We start from the raw sequence: 16,109 nt of genomic DNA on the forward strand, positions 1-16,109 counted from the left end.
TCCAGTATCCGTTGTTTCAGTTGCTCCACATTTCATATCTTCAAAGCATAGACAATTACTTTCAGATGATCCCAAAGATAAAAAAAAGTCTAAAGGGGTCAACCTGGAAGCCTGCGTCAGAAGTGGGAGAAGAAGGTTGTATTGATAATCCAACACAATTATCAATAAGTTTGATGTGTTATATGACCCTCTACCCATTGGTAAAAATACAGTTGGATTCAAAATGTTCAACTTCAAAATGGCCGTCATGTCCAACACCCATCTTGAAAAATTCTCCCCCTCCCGTATACTAATGTGCCACTAACATTAAGTTGATGTCACCAACGATTCCCAATTTATTAAGGCATATCCATCTAAATGGCCCACCCTGTATATTTAAGTAGTGAAATGATGCCGAATGTTGACAAAGGCATTATCAAAATCAGCACAACATAGGCTGACGGAACCTGTCACCAACTAAAAATTACAATCCTCATGACAAGTTTGATTTAAGGACCTGTATAACATCTCAAGGAAGAACCCGAATAAAGCATCACGCAGATCTTGGGTAACACTATATTTAATTTTATTATAGACCATTAGGAATTACAGATCATTGTACTGAATCATTTGTCTTTACCGCATTAATTTCAAAATACATAATATAACTACAGTAGCTTATGAAAGAATAAGATTTGATTGTAACCAAAACCTGAATTTTTCCTTAAATCATAGAAAGGTGATAAAGTATATACCAAAATCCTAATCTCAACTCAATTACTGGAAACATATGTTATTATCTCGGAATAAGAGCCAATTTGTAGGGTTTCGGGAAGCTCCCGAGTCCGGATGCAATTGGAATAATGTCCAGTTCTTCTAGAGGTACTGGAGATCTCAAGTCAAAGTTTTGCAGGATGGAGACAAGGAACAGGAATAACTCAGTCCGCACTATAGCCTCTCCGAGACAGACCCGCTTTCCTAAGAAAAGTACATTTTTGAATAGTCAATATTATATCAAAAAGTTTTATTTTAGTAGCAAGTTATTTTTATTTCACTCAAAGGCTTCTTACAGTGGACCATAAAGTTCCTTGTGAGGTTAAATTTCATTAAAGGCATATTCCTGGATTCAGCATAATTCATATTCTAATGGGTCATTAAAATATAAGCTAATATGTAAATAATATGTTAGCTGTAAAATTTTGCTCCCCTTAGCAGAAAAATGCTCTTGACATACACAGTAATGAAGAATTATAATGCCCCTGGCCCTTTAATCAGTCCGTTAATTTCCTCCGCACGGATCAGACACAGGACAGAGGATGGCCGCTGGTCACATGTCCACATCACATGTCCTGCACCTGCCTGGGCAGATCATGTGATCACCACTATGTTTGGCTGTAGTCGGTTGGTTGCGGTACATCCAGTATGGTCGGTGTTTTGGTGATGTGCAGTGATGGCAGTTACACATCAATACTATGGTAACAGAGCAGGACAGTCTGTTACATTATCACTGGTGGCAGAACATAAGAGAGAGGAGGAGTAAAGGATCTTGGGACTTGTAGTTTCCAATGGCGGCCATCTTGGTAATAACTCTGGCTACTTTAGAGGCCATAAAATTTTGTAAATCATTAAATCAAACTATTTAAGCTCCATTATGTGACTAATAACATTGAGTTTTGTTATATTAATTTATTTATACCATCATGGGTTTTTGTAATATGTGAAGCATGCGTGGTATCTAATAGATGAGGAAATGTCTACAGGCATCTGCATGACACCATTGAGAAGACATCACACACTTGAATGCGACATTTTTGTGGCAGTAAGTTTAGGAGAACAATTGTTTTATTGAATTTATCATGCAATTGACCATATGCTGCCTGCCCAGACCTGATTGTTCTCTGACCACAACTCTACCTGTCCCTTGGTGCTAAGTTTTGGTATCTTTTAATCTGCCTTAATCAGTCATCGGCCAACTATACCAAGACGACTCTGAAAGGTGGAGGCAAAATCCCCCTACAGTGTGAAAACTGATAAAACCAACTGGACAAAATGGTTGGGATAAGTCCCAAGACAAACCAATTTGGTGGCACAGATGGCACACAACACAATATAATAAATACTTATGATAGATCTACCTGCAGCGAGAGGCATGAAGGCAGGGTTCTTCTGAAATTCCCCTTTCTCATTGAGGAAATTTTCTGGGTTGAATTCCTTTGGGTACTTAAAACACATTGGATCCCTGAGAACAGTTGTGAGCATAGGATAAACATCGATATTCTAAAAAAAATAAATGAGACATTCACAAATTAGAAGACGAGCCATTTGGGCGAACTTCAACACTTCTTGGACGACGGAGAGTGTAAATATACAAAGCAGCTGGAGGAAGCAGATGACTACAATTGGAAAAGAGGAGCTAGGATGCGGTAAGATCAGGGCAGTTACCTTTGCAGGGATAAGGCGGGACTAGGGACTACATATTCATGTACAATAAAACAATGATAAAACCCATAATGGAAGTGCGACTGCATTTGGCTATTAACTTATCCCCATTTGGTCACTACATTACTTTTCAACTTTATGACCAGACCAAGGATTGGTAATCTGAGTTATAAAAACTATACACAGCTTTTGTAATTGTTTTTGGATTTTGTGAATTGTACAGTTATGCATGTTCTTCTATCTCAAATACACCTCATTCTCCATGCTCTTCTATTTCACCTATACCTTCTTCTTCATGTTCTTCTATCTTACCTAGACCCCCTTCTCTATGCTCCTCTATCTCACCTAGACCTCCTTCTCCATGTTCTTCTTGTCACGGGCACCCCCGCGATCCGTATAGCGGATCGCGGGTGCACCCGTGCCTCTCTCCGCTGCTCTCTCAAGATTTAAAGGGCCAGCGCGCAGGTGATTGGCGCTGGTCATTTCCTGTCTTGTATTTAACCCTTTGTCTCCCATCATTCCCTGCCGGATCTTTGTGCCTCATAGCCTTAGAGAAAGCTTCTAAGCGAGTATTCCTGTGTTCCTGCGTATTCCTGTATTCCTGCGTTCCTGTTTATTCCTGTGTGTTCCCGCTCCTGAGTCCTGTGTTGCCATGTTACCTGAGTTCCTCCGTGTTGCTGTGTGCCTGTGTTCCCGTTCCTATCTGCCTGGACCTCCTGTTGCTGACCCCGGACTTGGACCTGACGTTGCATCTCTGCCGCCTGCCCTGACCCTGTGCCTGGACCTGTCTACAAGATTGTCATCCGCTAAGGTACCTCGACCTCGGCTGCCACCGTGGGCTAGTCACACCTGGGAACGACCTAGTGGTATCCTGCTGCAGCAAGTACATCCTGCTTTGTGGTGGGCTCCGGTGAATACCAGGTGCCGCTAGGCTCCGGTTCCGGGTGTTGACTAGTTCCATCTCCCGCGGTGGTCCAGAGGATCCACTGATCCTAACACTTCTATCTCACATACACCTCGTTCTTCATGCTCCTCTATTTCACCAAGACCTGCTTCTCCATTCTCTTCTATTTTACCTAGATCTCCTCCTCCATGATCTTCTATCTAACCTAGACCTCCTTCTCCATGCTCTTCTATCTCACATAGACCTTCTTCTCCATGTGCTTCTATTTCACATAGACCTCATTCTCCATAATCTTCTATCTCACATAGACCTCATTCTCCATAATCTTCTATCTCACATAGACCTCCTTCTCCATACTCTTCTATCTCACCTAGCTCTCATTTTCCACGCTCTTCTATCTCGTCTAGATCTCATTCTCCATGATCTTCTATCTCACCTAGACCTCCTTCTCCATGCTCTTGTATCTCACCTAGCTCTCATTTTCCACGCTCTTCTATCTCCCCTAAACCTTCTTCTCCATGCTCTTGTATCTCATCTAGATCTCATTCTCCATGCTCTTGTATCTCACCTAGATCTCCGTCTCCATGATGGGATAGGATTAGTTGCCCAATAAAGGAGACCAGTTTTCCCCATACGCATGTACAAAAAGACACTGATAATATTCTTGGTGAACCAATATTGGAAGTGTGAATACATGTGACTATTGACCAGGCCAAGGATTAGCAGTCTGACCTAGAAAAACTGTACACACCTTTACCAATTGTTTTTGGATTTGGTGAAATGGATTAAGTTATTGGATTAGACTGTTCACAACTACATGTACCTTTGGTAAAGTGAACCCCTTCAACGTGACCTCCGTTAATGTTTTCCTTGGACCGCCTATTGGAATCATATCCGTAAATCTTTGCATTTCGTGGATCATGGCGTCTGTGTAAGGCATATGATTCCGGTCTTGTAATACTGGATTGCGATTCCGTCCGATTACTTTATCAATCTCTTTATGCACCTTTTCTGTAGAACAGGAAAATTTAAGAAGTAAGTAAATGTTTGATTTGTCTATTAAAATCTTTTCTTTTCTCAATTTCTTAATAGGTGGATGAATGATTAGCGTTATTATCGAACACTCGGGTTCTGGATTCATTTGCATCCAAGGACAACATACCTTTTCCAGTGATTTAAGTAATTGGGCAAAAAAATCCAGTAAAATAAGCAACACCCAAAATAATCAACAAAAGAAGTCAAAAAGACTAAATTGTAATCAATATAAATTAGAGTCAAGCCAGTCTTTTTGGGGCCTGTTCCGCATGCAGGACGAGGCAGTGTGGACCCAATCTCACTTACCAGGGGTAACAAACACGGAGACAACATACAAACTCTTTTAAGATTTTTTTCACCTGGATTGGACTTGAACCCTGGACCCCAGCCCTGCAAGGCTGTAGTGCTAACCACTGAGCCACCGTGCTGCCCACATAGCAGATGTTATGGCTGCTACCTCTGTAGTTATGGCCCTGTTACTTACCTAGAACATCTGGGTTCTTTAGAAGCAGTAAGAGAGAAAATGTTATAGTTGTACTGATAGTTTCTACTCCGGCAAAGAAGATCTGGATGGTAACGGCCATTAAGTTCTCCATAGTATATTCACTTTTTGGGTTAGCATTCTCCTGGGAAAGTAAAAACAATTTGTAAAAGGATTATCCAGTTGAAAACCATAAAATCTACCCTCATTCAGAAAAATGGATAATTTTTAAGACGAATGTTCTATCTTCATTCCTATGGAGGAGATGAAATTTAAGAATATAAGGGAATATTTATCGACATCCGGCTCCATGCGAAACTTCTATATCTTCCTTTCAAGCTCCGCTGCATTTCATTTTTATTTCAGTGGTGTTGGTCCTTTAATAAATCTCTCATGGGATTTTTATTTTAATAATTGCAAAATAATTGCAGCAGCAAATACACCAGGAGTGGAGAGACCTTGCAACTTTTTTAGGATTCGTTTAAAAAATAGCAAGTCATAAATCTGGTCTAGCTCAGAGTTGCAATAGCAGTGACTCTATGTGTAAGCCACTATTTCCCCACTGTGGGACTAATACAGGGTTATCTTATCTTATTTCGTGGAGGGAAAAGGTCCTTGTGATATTTTGATTCCAAAAAATTGCAAAAAAACTCTTTGCAATTTTTCTGCCACTTTTTGACGCCAAACAGTCAGCAATAAATGTCCCCCACGGAGTCTATGGATTGCTTGATAGACAGATATAGTTCTTTGTACTTTCAATGTGCTATATATTGTCCACTCACCATGGCCCCACATTTATCGATAGTGCACCATATGTAGTTTGTCTCACTGCAGATTATGGCAGATTATTCAATGCTTCATTAATCAGGCGCTCCCTGCACTGCAGGCTTTTGGTGCACCTTCAAAGAGAACCTGTCAGGCAAATTAACCCCCCAAAACTAAATATACTTTCATAAACTGCCATTAAAAAGCCCCTCTACATGTCTGTAAACTTAAACAATCAGGTCCTAAAGCTGTATGCAAATGACATGAGAGGCGTCCAATAAATCATTATCATATTCAGCTGTCCACTTTATTCATGAGTGTTGGGCACAGCAGCACTGGAACGCCCCTTTATGTGCAGAATTTTGTGGTGCAGAGGACACAGTGCGGCCACAACACTTTATTAAGACATGTGTGAGCAGTTTGCATGTTCTTGTCTTGCATTGTACTGCACACAGACAAAAATACAAAGATAGGAACAATACAGAAAACCTCAACCTTAGCATGGTGCCTTGTTGCCTGTCTGCTGCCTGAAAATTGTTTTAAAGTTCCATGCCCAAATGGAACTGAAATGAATCCAGAACCCGAGTGTTCGATAATAGCGCTACAGGTTCTGACTATCTTCCAGTGCTGCCTGTCCTGTCCTTCCAAACATGACATTGACCACAAATGTTCCCTGCTTGCCCCACCTTTGGATTGCCCCTGACCTCTCTATGCTGACATTTGGTGATTTGCAAAGGCCTGTCTTATCCCCTAATCTATTACTACTCTGATTGAGAGGCAAAGCTATTGCAATGTTGTAGCAATATCCAAATCCAAACTCCCATTTTAATTATTTTCAATAAACTTACAGTCCCGGGAGAATCTGGGTTTCATGCTCGGCTTTGCATGGTGTTATGTGTGTTTATGTATTTTGGCACAATGGTGACCTTAAAGTCTGCCAAAGATCTCCATATGCCTTACTAAGATTAATGTGCGGGATTGGGTTCCTGACCAAACAATAGCTACCTAGGTTGACTCTAAGACCTTTGACTTTGCTAGTCTTGACATGCCGAGATCATCTAACAAAGAAAGTTATAATTAGCAGCACGGATCACGAGGACAAGATGGGGGCTGCTAATAATGCATGCCCACGCACCTCCCTCTCGCATGCTAGAAGAGGGAGGTGACATCACGTGTAAGATGTTCATTTATGCATAAATGTATGCATAATTAGCAGCCCGGAGTGGCCGGACATCTTGTCCCTGTGCTCCGTGCTGCTAATTCTAAGTTTCTTTTCTAGGTGATCTCTAGGTGTCAAGACTAGTGGAGGACAATGCCGGGATCAAGATATAGAGGAGCGGAGGTGAGTATTTATAGGTTTATTTTTAAGGTTGATTACCTTCAAATTTAGGTTCTTATTCTTACCTTTTGCATTTTAATAAGGAAGGCATCAACATAGTCTCTTGGATTATTGGGATCCAAAGTCTTCTGGTTAATCTTCACTCTCTCTCTGACGTATTGCTCAAGTCTTCGAAAGGATTTAAAAAATCTGTTATGAGGTCCAGGAACGTATCTCATCACTCCTGGAAACATCTCATAGATCTGAAGAAGAGCAATGAGATGAGGTTTATAGTTAGGAAAGTGCATTGTCCCTTACTTACCCTGATCTGGCTCCTGTTTCCATCATATCTCCTGCCACTTCTTAACCAACATTCCGACTGAGCTGGAAGTGGCAGTCACAGGACCCATTGCGGTCATAGGTGGCCACAGAGTACCCTAGTGATGTTACTTTACTTGTTCTTCAATTAAGGTAAGAATTTTGTGTTACATTATCTAATGTGCTTGCTCTTACCTGTCCCCAGGGTGAGCTGGCCGTCTTGAATGCCTCATATATACAGGATAGAACAGTTGCAATGTCCTTGTCCTCATATTCACAACGATTTCCAAACAGCATGGATAGCAGGACGTTACAAAGAGCCCGGCTAATAGCTTGCCGAGGATCTATGAAGGATTCTAGAAAGGATGGAGGAAGAGTTTTTAAGGTTTTTCTTGGTTTCTACATGCAAATGTTTAAGTCTATGATGAGCACCTATTAATTTGACTTTGGTCTTCAAAGTTTAGTGGGTCCATTATTACAAAAATAATATATTCTAATTGGTTGTTTCAATTATTACTTGAATATTCAAAAAAATACCTAAGAATTGCACAATGGGGCACATTTACTAAGGGCCGTGCACCAATTTCTGCGCTGATGGGGGCGTCCGGTGCTCAGTCGGACCGTACGCCAGATTTATCATACAAAGTCCAACAGAAGTGTGTTGCACGCCCCATGTTAAAGGTGCACCAAAAAAAGTGGTTCACTATGTCGGAGCAGTGCAGGGGGCAACAGATTCATGAAGAACGTGTGGCACCAATCCTGATTCTGGTGCCCCCTGCACTATACACAGGTAGTAGTAAATGTTCCCTAATGTGTTAGCCTGCTTCAAAATCTCTTTCATTTGCTACTGCTGGAATTCTCTGTGATTACTGTTTCCACTTTCCAAATTATTTCAGCAGGCCCCAATGACATCACATGTAAGAAGAGATGAGTGGACCCAATGCTCCACTTTGGGATTGGCCACGAGTCTTGGATATTGTTAGATTTGTTGCTGAATAGCCGATCCGGCAAATTGACACCCCTGGCAACTAGCCATGTCTATGATTGGACATGGGTGTTGGTGTCTCCCTGGCCAATCATAGCCATGGCTAGTTGCTAGGAGCAGACTATATTTGTATTCAGTACATTTGGCCGCATTGGTATTTTCCAGAATTCCCTGAAAACCCCTATAAGTTTTAGTTCATTATCTACTTACGTTTAGATTTCTTTAAGACTTCTATCAGGTGAGGAATCTCTTCCTGGATCAGATCCTCAGTGGTCCTTTTGCCAAATCCAAAGTCCCGTAGAGTAGAGAGAGAAAATCGCCTGAGCTCCCTCCATCTTTCCATATTATTAGTGAATACCAAACCTATAGAAACATAACGCATGCTACAACACATTGACCACTGTTTGCTGAGTGCACTAGATGGCAAGAAGAGGATAGGTAAGGAAATTCATGGAGCCACAATGGTCCGGAATGAACAGCACTCCTTTATTTTCGGTAGAGCGCTAAGCACAGCACATTATTCCTATTCCTTTCCTGTATCTATGGGCTTCCTTCCTTTGGGCTTGCCAATGTGTTAAAACAGCTACAGGGCTTCATCAACATAAAAATTTATAAAACATTAATCAACTATGGGAAAAAAAAACAGTCTACTTATAAATCATAGATATTCCAAAGTACTCACCATGATTTTTGTAGTAGTCATCCCAGATGGGCATGCCTCCCCGATTTAGGAATTCATCACCCTTGTCAAAATAAATTTCCTTCACCAGTTTGTAGCCAGTGACAATCACGACCGGACGAGATCCCATGTAGACTGTGTAGACCTCACCATACTTCTCACTGAGCTGTAATATAATTTGTGGGCATCAATGAGTTAATAAATGTCATACAAGAGCAAACGCTACAAAAACAACTCGATCCATCACTTTAAACAAACCTGGGCCAAAATTGCATAAAACTCCTGCCAAATAGATCAACTGCCAAGTGAAGTTTGCTTTCCAAACTCAAATTCTGATCATATCATTATACTCAAAATGTTTCTGCTTTAACCTCTTAAAGGGGTGTTCCCACAAAGACAAGATTCTTAAATATACTCGGGATAGCAAAATAGCACATTCTGGTGTTTACAATTTTGGTTGCCCTTAGATCCGACAGTAAATCTTCTGACTATGGTCAGATTCTTCTAATGAATAGCTTCTCTCGTCTGCACACTGCAGTGCTCTCTGCCTCCTACCTCTCCACTCTGCATTATAAGACCAGCTCAGACACAGGCACTTCCTGCCGACGAGCAGCAAGGTGCAGAGATTTACTCTACAAACTACAGACAAATAAGCAGAGTTGACTGTGAATTTTATTGTTTAGGTGGTGGAGCAGAGCTGAGTGTATCATATCCATCTCATGGATCTCATCATATCTCATATCTGATCAGTCTCATTTCTCTTTTACTATCTCTCAGATACATCTACAATATTCAGAAGCTAAATAACCTGTACCATGATAATCTAAGCCCATTGTCAGCACACAGTATCTCACAGCACTAGAGGGATCATCGAGTGTCTGCCTAGAGAGTCCCCGCCCACACTCTGGAATCTTACACTGACCATCACTGAGTGATATGAGCTAAATCACCCATAAAACAGAGTAAAATTGCAAAAAAAAAAAAACGTTAAAAATGTGCTTTATTGTGTAAACATCCCTGAGGGATTAAAATTTGAGAACTTTTTCCATGCTTAAATATTTATATGACATATGGGGATGGATTTCCATGGTAAAAGTATTCATTTCTAATGGGTTAAAGGAGTAGTTTGGGAATATGAATGTTATTAATTAGTTCCCAATTTTGTTTCACTTGTTTTGATATATACTGCATATACTCGAGTATAAGCAGAGCTTTCAGCAAAATTTTTTAAGCAGCAGCTGACATGACATCACAGTTAGGTGATATACTACATGGGGTTGGCAGGCAAGCTATATACTACATGGGGCTGGCAGGCAAGCTATATACTACATGGGTCTGGCAGGCAGGCTATATACTACATGGGACTGGCTATAAACCACACAGGACTGGCTGGCAGGCTACATACTATGCAGGGCTGCCTGGCAGGCTACATACTATGCGGGGCTGACTGACAGGCTATATACTACATGGGGCTGGCTGGCAAGCTATATACTAAAGGAGGATGGCTGGTAGGCTATATACTGAAGAGGGTTGGCTGGCAGGCTATATACTACACGGTGCTGGCTGGTAGGCTATATACTACATGGGGCTGGCTGGCAGGCTATATACTAAAGGGGGCTGGCTGGCTGGTTATACACTACAGGGGACTGGATATGTACTACAGGGGGTTGGCTTGCTTTATACTTCATTGTGGCTGGCTATATACTACAGGGGGCTGGCTGGTTATACACTACAGGGGACTGGATATATACTACAGGGGGTTGGCTTGCTTTATACTTCATTGTGGCTGGCTATATACTACAGGGGGCTGGATAGCTATATACTACAGGTGACAGGCTATATACTACTGGGGGCTAGCCTGCTATATACAGGGGCTGGCAGGCTGGCTGTATACTACTGGGGGCTTGCTGGCTATATACTGGGGAGGCTGCAACCAATGCATTTCCCACCCTCGGCTTATAGTAGAGTCAATATGTTTTCCCAGTTTTTGATGGTAAAATTAGGGGCCTCGGATTATACTGGAGTATATACAATAATATGTATAGTTTCAGGCAAACGGGGTGACTATAGCAGTGTTTTTTGTAGTGTAGGGGGGGATTTTTTTTTAAATTATGTCGGGAAATGTTAATGTATTTTTAGGAATATTTATGAATATTTTGTGCGTGTTTTACTTTATATGTCCCCCATGAAGTCATATAAGACCCCTGGGGGACATTATCACTGCTTTTTTTTTTCTCATTTTACAATTTTAATTTCTTTTACAAGTTTCCTCCCTGTAACTGGGGCAACTATAAGAGACGAAGGTACAGGGGGGTAACAACCACCTGTGAGGGCTCATGTTGGTCAGAGCTGTATTGGGTCTACAGCTCTTTTTAACCCCTTTAGATCCGGCAGTCACGTGGTCGTCTCAGCTCCTCTATGTCTTGTGCTACTTCAGCGCAATGCAGTGAAGAGTGGAGAAGGGAGAAGCGGTAATAAACTGCATCTCCCTTCTCTGATCTGGTCCTCCACCCACAGCTAGTGGACTTGCCCTTAGACATCTGAGAAGAGTTATTGCTGGACTTATGCTTATTCCTGGAATATTCCTTTAATTTTTATAGTAATATAGCCAATAGTTTTTTAATTGAATTTGTTTTCATTATTTTTTTAGTATTTTTAGTATTACAGTTGCGGCACAGCTGTCCAGCCTGCAGACGGGACATCCTTGAATAATATTTCAAAGACTCCCATCCCTTGCACTGTGTTCAGTCCATGGGATTGTGCCACCATATGACCTGTGTGCATGAGCCCTAACATATACTATTCCATGAACGCTGTCACAGTGCACTGCAGTACAAACATTGTGCCCCAAGAGGGTTCAGTAGGATCCATCGCTCCATTTCAGTTTACCAAGGTTACCACCAGTGTCAGTGTAGGTTGGCAGGTTGGCAGGCTTGTGAAGACTTGTTGAGTCAATAATAGATCTTGGCATCACAGTGTCAATCTTTGTTTTATGAAGAATTCAGAACAGGTTTTTGAGCTATAGAAGTAAAAGCAGGGGGGCAACTAGGAGAGGCAGGGCCCATAGCAGACGTCTGAGTGGGGTTCCCTTCCCCTTAAAAACAAACATAGATATTTCTTAAAGGTTGCATCTTTTTCCAGCCTTATATGGTATTAGGGTATTTGTATACTTACACATGTGAGTTACAATCACACACATTTATTTATATACATACCACATAAACATACATACAGTTTATACACACACCACATATATACACAGCATATACACACACATACGTACAGTACCATATAGACCCATGCAGCATATATACATCACATATATACACAGCATATACACACATACAGAATGTACACATCACATATGCACACACATATATACACAGCATATACACACATACATACAGTACCATATAGACCCATGCAGCATACACACATCACATACACACATGCTCACACATATATACACAGCATATACACACATACATACAGTACCATATAGACCCATGCAGCATATACACATCACATTTATACACAGCATATACACACATACAGTATCATATACACCCATGCAGCATACACACATCACATACACACATGCACACACAAACAGGGGGAGATTTATCACTGCTTCTATTCCAGCTTTCTGGCTTAGAAGCAGGGAAATAATCACAAATTCTTGTTCAGTACGGACGGCGGTTAAGGACGCTGCTTGCCACAAGACATCAGTCCACTCACCCAGAATGGTGGACTTGCCAGTGGTAGTGGTGCACTGTAAGGTTTTTTCACCTGACGAAGGCTCCTGTTCAGAGCCGAAACGCGTTGTGTGCTAACCAATAAAACAGTCAACCCTGACTTAACATAAATTTATTGTACAGGACGACGCAGCGCCATGCCATACAAGATAAAAACCTTACCGTGCACCACTACAACCAGCACACTGACATACTGGTGTGTGCCCCCTCCTGCAGGATCTGCTCTCCTTTAAGCATCTTATGCCCTTTTTGTAATGAAAAGGGGCTATAATATGTATGCAAATGACCCTGAGGGGCTCTTGGCTCCATTAACTACTATGGAGCTCATTTTCAGAATTTTTAAAGCCTTTTTATTGTATAAACAAGGGAATAAGAAGCTAAAAAAAGAGTGAATTATTCCAGAGGGGGTGCGCACCAGTATGTCAGTGAGCTTGTTGTACAATCCTCCATCATGGTGGTAGTTATCCTTTAAAAATAGTGAATATACCACCTCCACTCGGCCGGTGGAGGGGACCTGCCTTCTTTTGAAAAAAAGTCAAACTACCACCAGAGAACTGGGGTATAATAAATCTCCCCCATAGAGTATATACACATTATACTCCAAGACATACATAAAATAGACACATATATACAATGCCATATACAGACATACAGTTATACACAAACATACAGCACTTAAACTCCTTATTCACACCTAATACACAAGATACCGGGGCCCCCTGACACTGTGGGCCTCATAGCAGCTGCTATGGTTGCTACCGCTGTAGTTACGCCCCTGTATAAGGTAAAATTATTACCTTACAATCATGGAGATCCTCAGTAACTATCTGATGAGGGGCTGCTATATTTTGCTGCTTGGGCGATTGATACATTTCTTGATGGTCGTTCAAATGATCATGAATGAGTCGAGTCTTCCAGACCAAAAGATAATAGGGTTCATTTACTAAGGGTCCGCGGACTGCACAATGGTCGGATATTCTGACGATTACCGTTTTGCGTTGCACCCCCCGGCTTTCATGCGTCACAAAACGGGGGTCCGGCCGTCGGAAGATGAGACGGATTCGGACTGAGTGCGGTAATTAACATTTTAATTTGTGTCGCAATCCCAAGCACTTACACGCACCAGGAAGAAAAAAGTGAACTCCGGGGACCTGAGCGGGGAAGCAACACATGTAGGATATCGGGCGCACGATCTTAGTGACTCCCCGCACAGCACATTATACACGGACAATGCACTTACATGCACCAGGAAGAAGAAGGTGAACTCCGGGGACCTGAGCGGGGAAGAGACACATGCAGGATATCGGGCGCACGATCTTACTGACTCCCCGCACAGCGCATTATACACGGACAATGCACTTACATGCACCAGGAAGAAGAAGGTGAACTCCGGGGACCTGAGCGGGGAAGCGACACATGCAGGATATCGGGCACACGATCTTAGTGACTCCCCGCACAGCACATTATACACGGACAATGCACTTACATGCACCAGGAAGAAGAAGGTGAACTCCTGGGATCTGAGCGGGGAAGCGACACATGCAGGATATCGGATGCACGATCTTAGTGACCCCCCGCACAGCGCATTATACACGGACAATGCACTTACATGCACCGGGAAGAAGAAGGTTAACTCCGGGGACCTGAGCGGGGAAGTGACACATGCAGGATATCGGATGCACGATCTTAGTGACCCCCCGCACAGCGCATTATACACGGACAATATGTACCGGGAGGAACAAGAAGGTGAACTCTGGGGACCTGAGCGGGGAAGCGACACATGCAGGAAATCGGGAGCACGATCTTAGTGAATCGCGCTTGATTCCATTATCGTTGGACAACGCACAGCGGGGATTACACAAGGGACAGGTAAGTACATGAGCCCAAATATTTGTTATGCCCCTGATATTATCAGGAGCTACTTTCAAAACAGTAAATTATACCAAATTAAGACAATATAAGGTTTCTTACTATAGGATGGAACTATTGTAAGGTCTATGCCAGTTGGATCTTAAGCTTGAAGACCATATTGTGCAGACCAGTACAAGTTTTGTCCATTATGGACTCGTATTGCATTGCCTATACTACTATCAATATATTTGTGAAGTTCTGCAGAACATGAACATGTTGCTTTCTTAATGATTTATCATAATGTTCCTCACCAGAATAAAGTTGCCTACATGTACTTTGGCACAAGAACAAACTTCTTGTCATCAACCTGTTTGAGTTGCCAAGTGGAGGTATAATATCCAAGCTGTAAAACTGCAAAATGAGCCTCCGGCATTACAATAAAGGGTCAGAATTCTACAAATACACAAAATGTTGGTTTAAAAAATCACATCTTAAGTATGTATTAAATATAGAATAAACCGAAACTAATTCATTGCCATAATCTCCCCGTGCCAATAATCCTACTCAACACATTGACCACCTCCACCATGTCACAACCCATAGATGGTTCTCACCTTTACCAGAGAATTCACAAAATCTTTTCCAATATCCAAGGCATTCCCCAGCAGTGGAAGAGGAGTTGGTCCAGGGGGAAGTTTCCTGTGACCCCTAAATGATTTTAGAGTTAAATACAAGATAAAGAATGAGATCAAGAAGGTGAGTAGAAACGTTGTGTCTGGTAGATCCATCAGGAGTCGTTGCTGTAGACTAAGAAGCTCTCCAGAAAATGTTGAGCTTCAGTTCATATCATTCTTTTATACTGAGGATTGAGAAAACAAAGGAGGGGCTTGAGGATAAGACGAGAATCATATGACAGGCTAGACGAGGAGCTGGGGTTATTTGGTGTAGTGCAGGTGGGGTCTAGACGATGCCAGGACCTCATGTAGCTTATCAATCTCTGTATACTAAAATGTTCAGCTAAAACACTGTGTACAACCCTTAACTCCTTACTAGCACAGCATGGTCACCATAACACACACATCAGCCCACATTTCTTACAGTGTTTGCACCAGTTTTCTGTCCAACTTTGCACTAGAAAGAACGTGGAAACTGCTTGTCCATGTATTTATAAAGTATCTGCACCAGTTTTGTGTCGCGGCTGCTCTGTGTCCGAGAAAAAGTGCCCCTAAAGGGGCAGTTACTGCTTAGTCGGACCGTGCGCCCAATATTACTGACGTTCACCACAATTCTGCTGGGGGCACCAGATTCATGAAGACCATGCAGTTTGATGAATCTGGCGCCCCCTGCACACTACACAAGCAAACTGCACCTTGTACTGATTGCACTAGTTTTGATAAATGTGGGTCGTTGTGTTTCGATTGGATTGTATTTTATTCCCTTCACATCCTTAAGGGAATGGAGTCAGAAATGACCTCTAGCACTGCGGAGAAGGGACTCTGTCCATCAGATATAACTATGATGCCCAGGCTCCCGACCCTGGCTCTGTGGGCCACTAAGAAATCCGGCCAGCGCGTGTTCCAAATGTTCATGGACTGGGTAC

General features: G+C 42.1%; 1 protein-coding gene across 1 annotated transcript; it reads right to left on the reverse strand.

Annotated features, from left to right (window-relative positions):
- Positions 1-548: 548 nt before the first annotated feature.
- On the reverse strand, positions 549-15,354 carry LOC140077754 (cytochrome P450 2G1-like). Its single transcript, XM_072125196.1, has 9 exons — positions 15,124-15,354; positions 8,907-9,069; positions 8,435-8,587; positions 7,435-7,595; positions 7,008-7,184; positions 4,842-4,983; positions 4,146-4,333; positions 2,115-2,256; positions 549-957 (listed from the first exon to the last, which is right to left on the reverse strand). The coding sequence occupies exons 1-9, from the start codon at positions 15,295-15,297 to the stop codon at positions 776-778; spliced, it is 1,482 nt and encodes a 493-aa protein (XP_071981297.1). The 5' UTR covers positions 15,298-15,354; the 3' UTR covers positions 549-775.
- Between the last annotated feature and the right edge of the window lie 755 nt (positions 15,355-16,109).

This window comes from Engystomops pustulosus, chromosome 9 (assembly GCF_040894005.1).
Source record: "Engystomops pustulosus chromosome 9, aEngPut4.maternal, whole genome shotgun sequence".
Classification (NCBI taxonomy): Eukaryota; Metazoa; Chordata; class Amphibia; order Anura; family Leptodactylidae; genus Engystomops; species Engystomops pustulosus.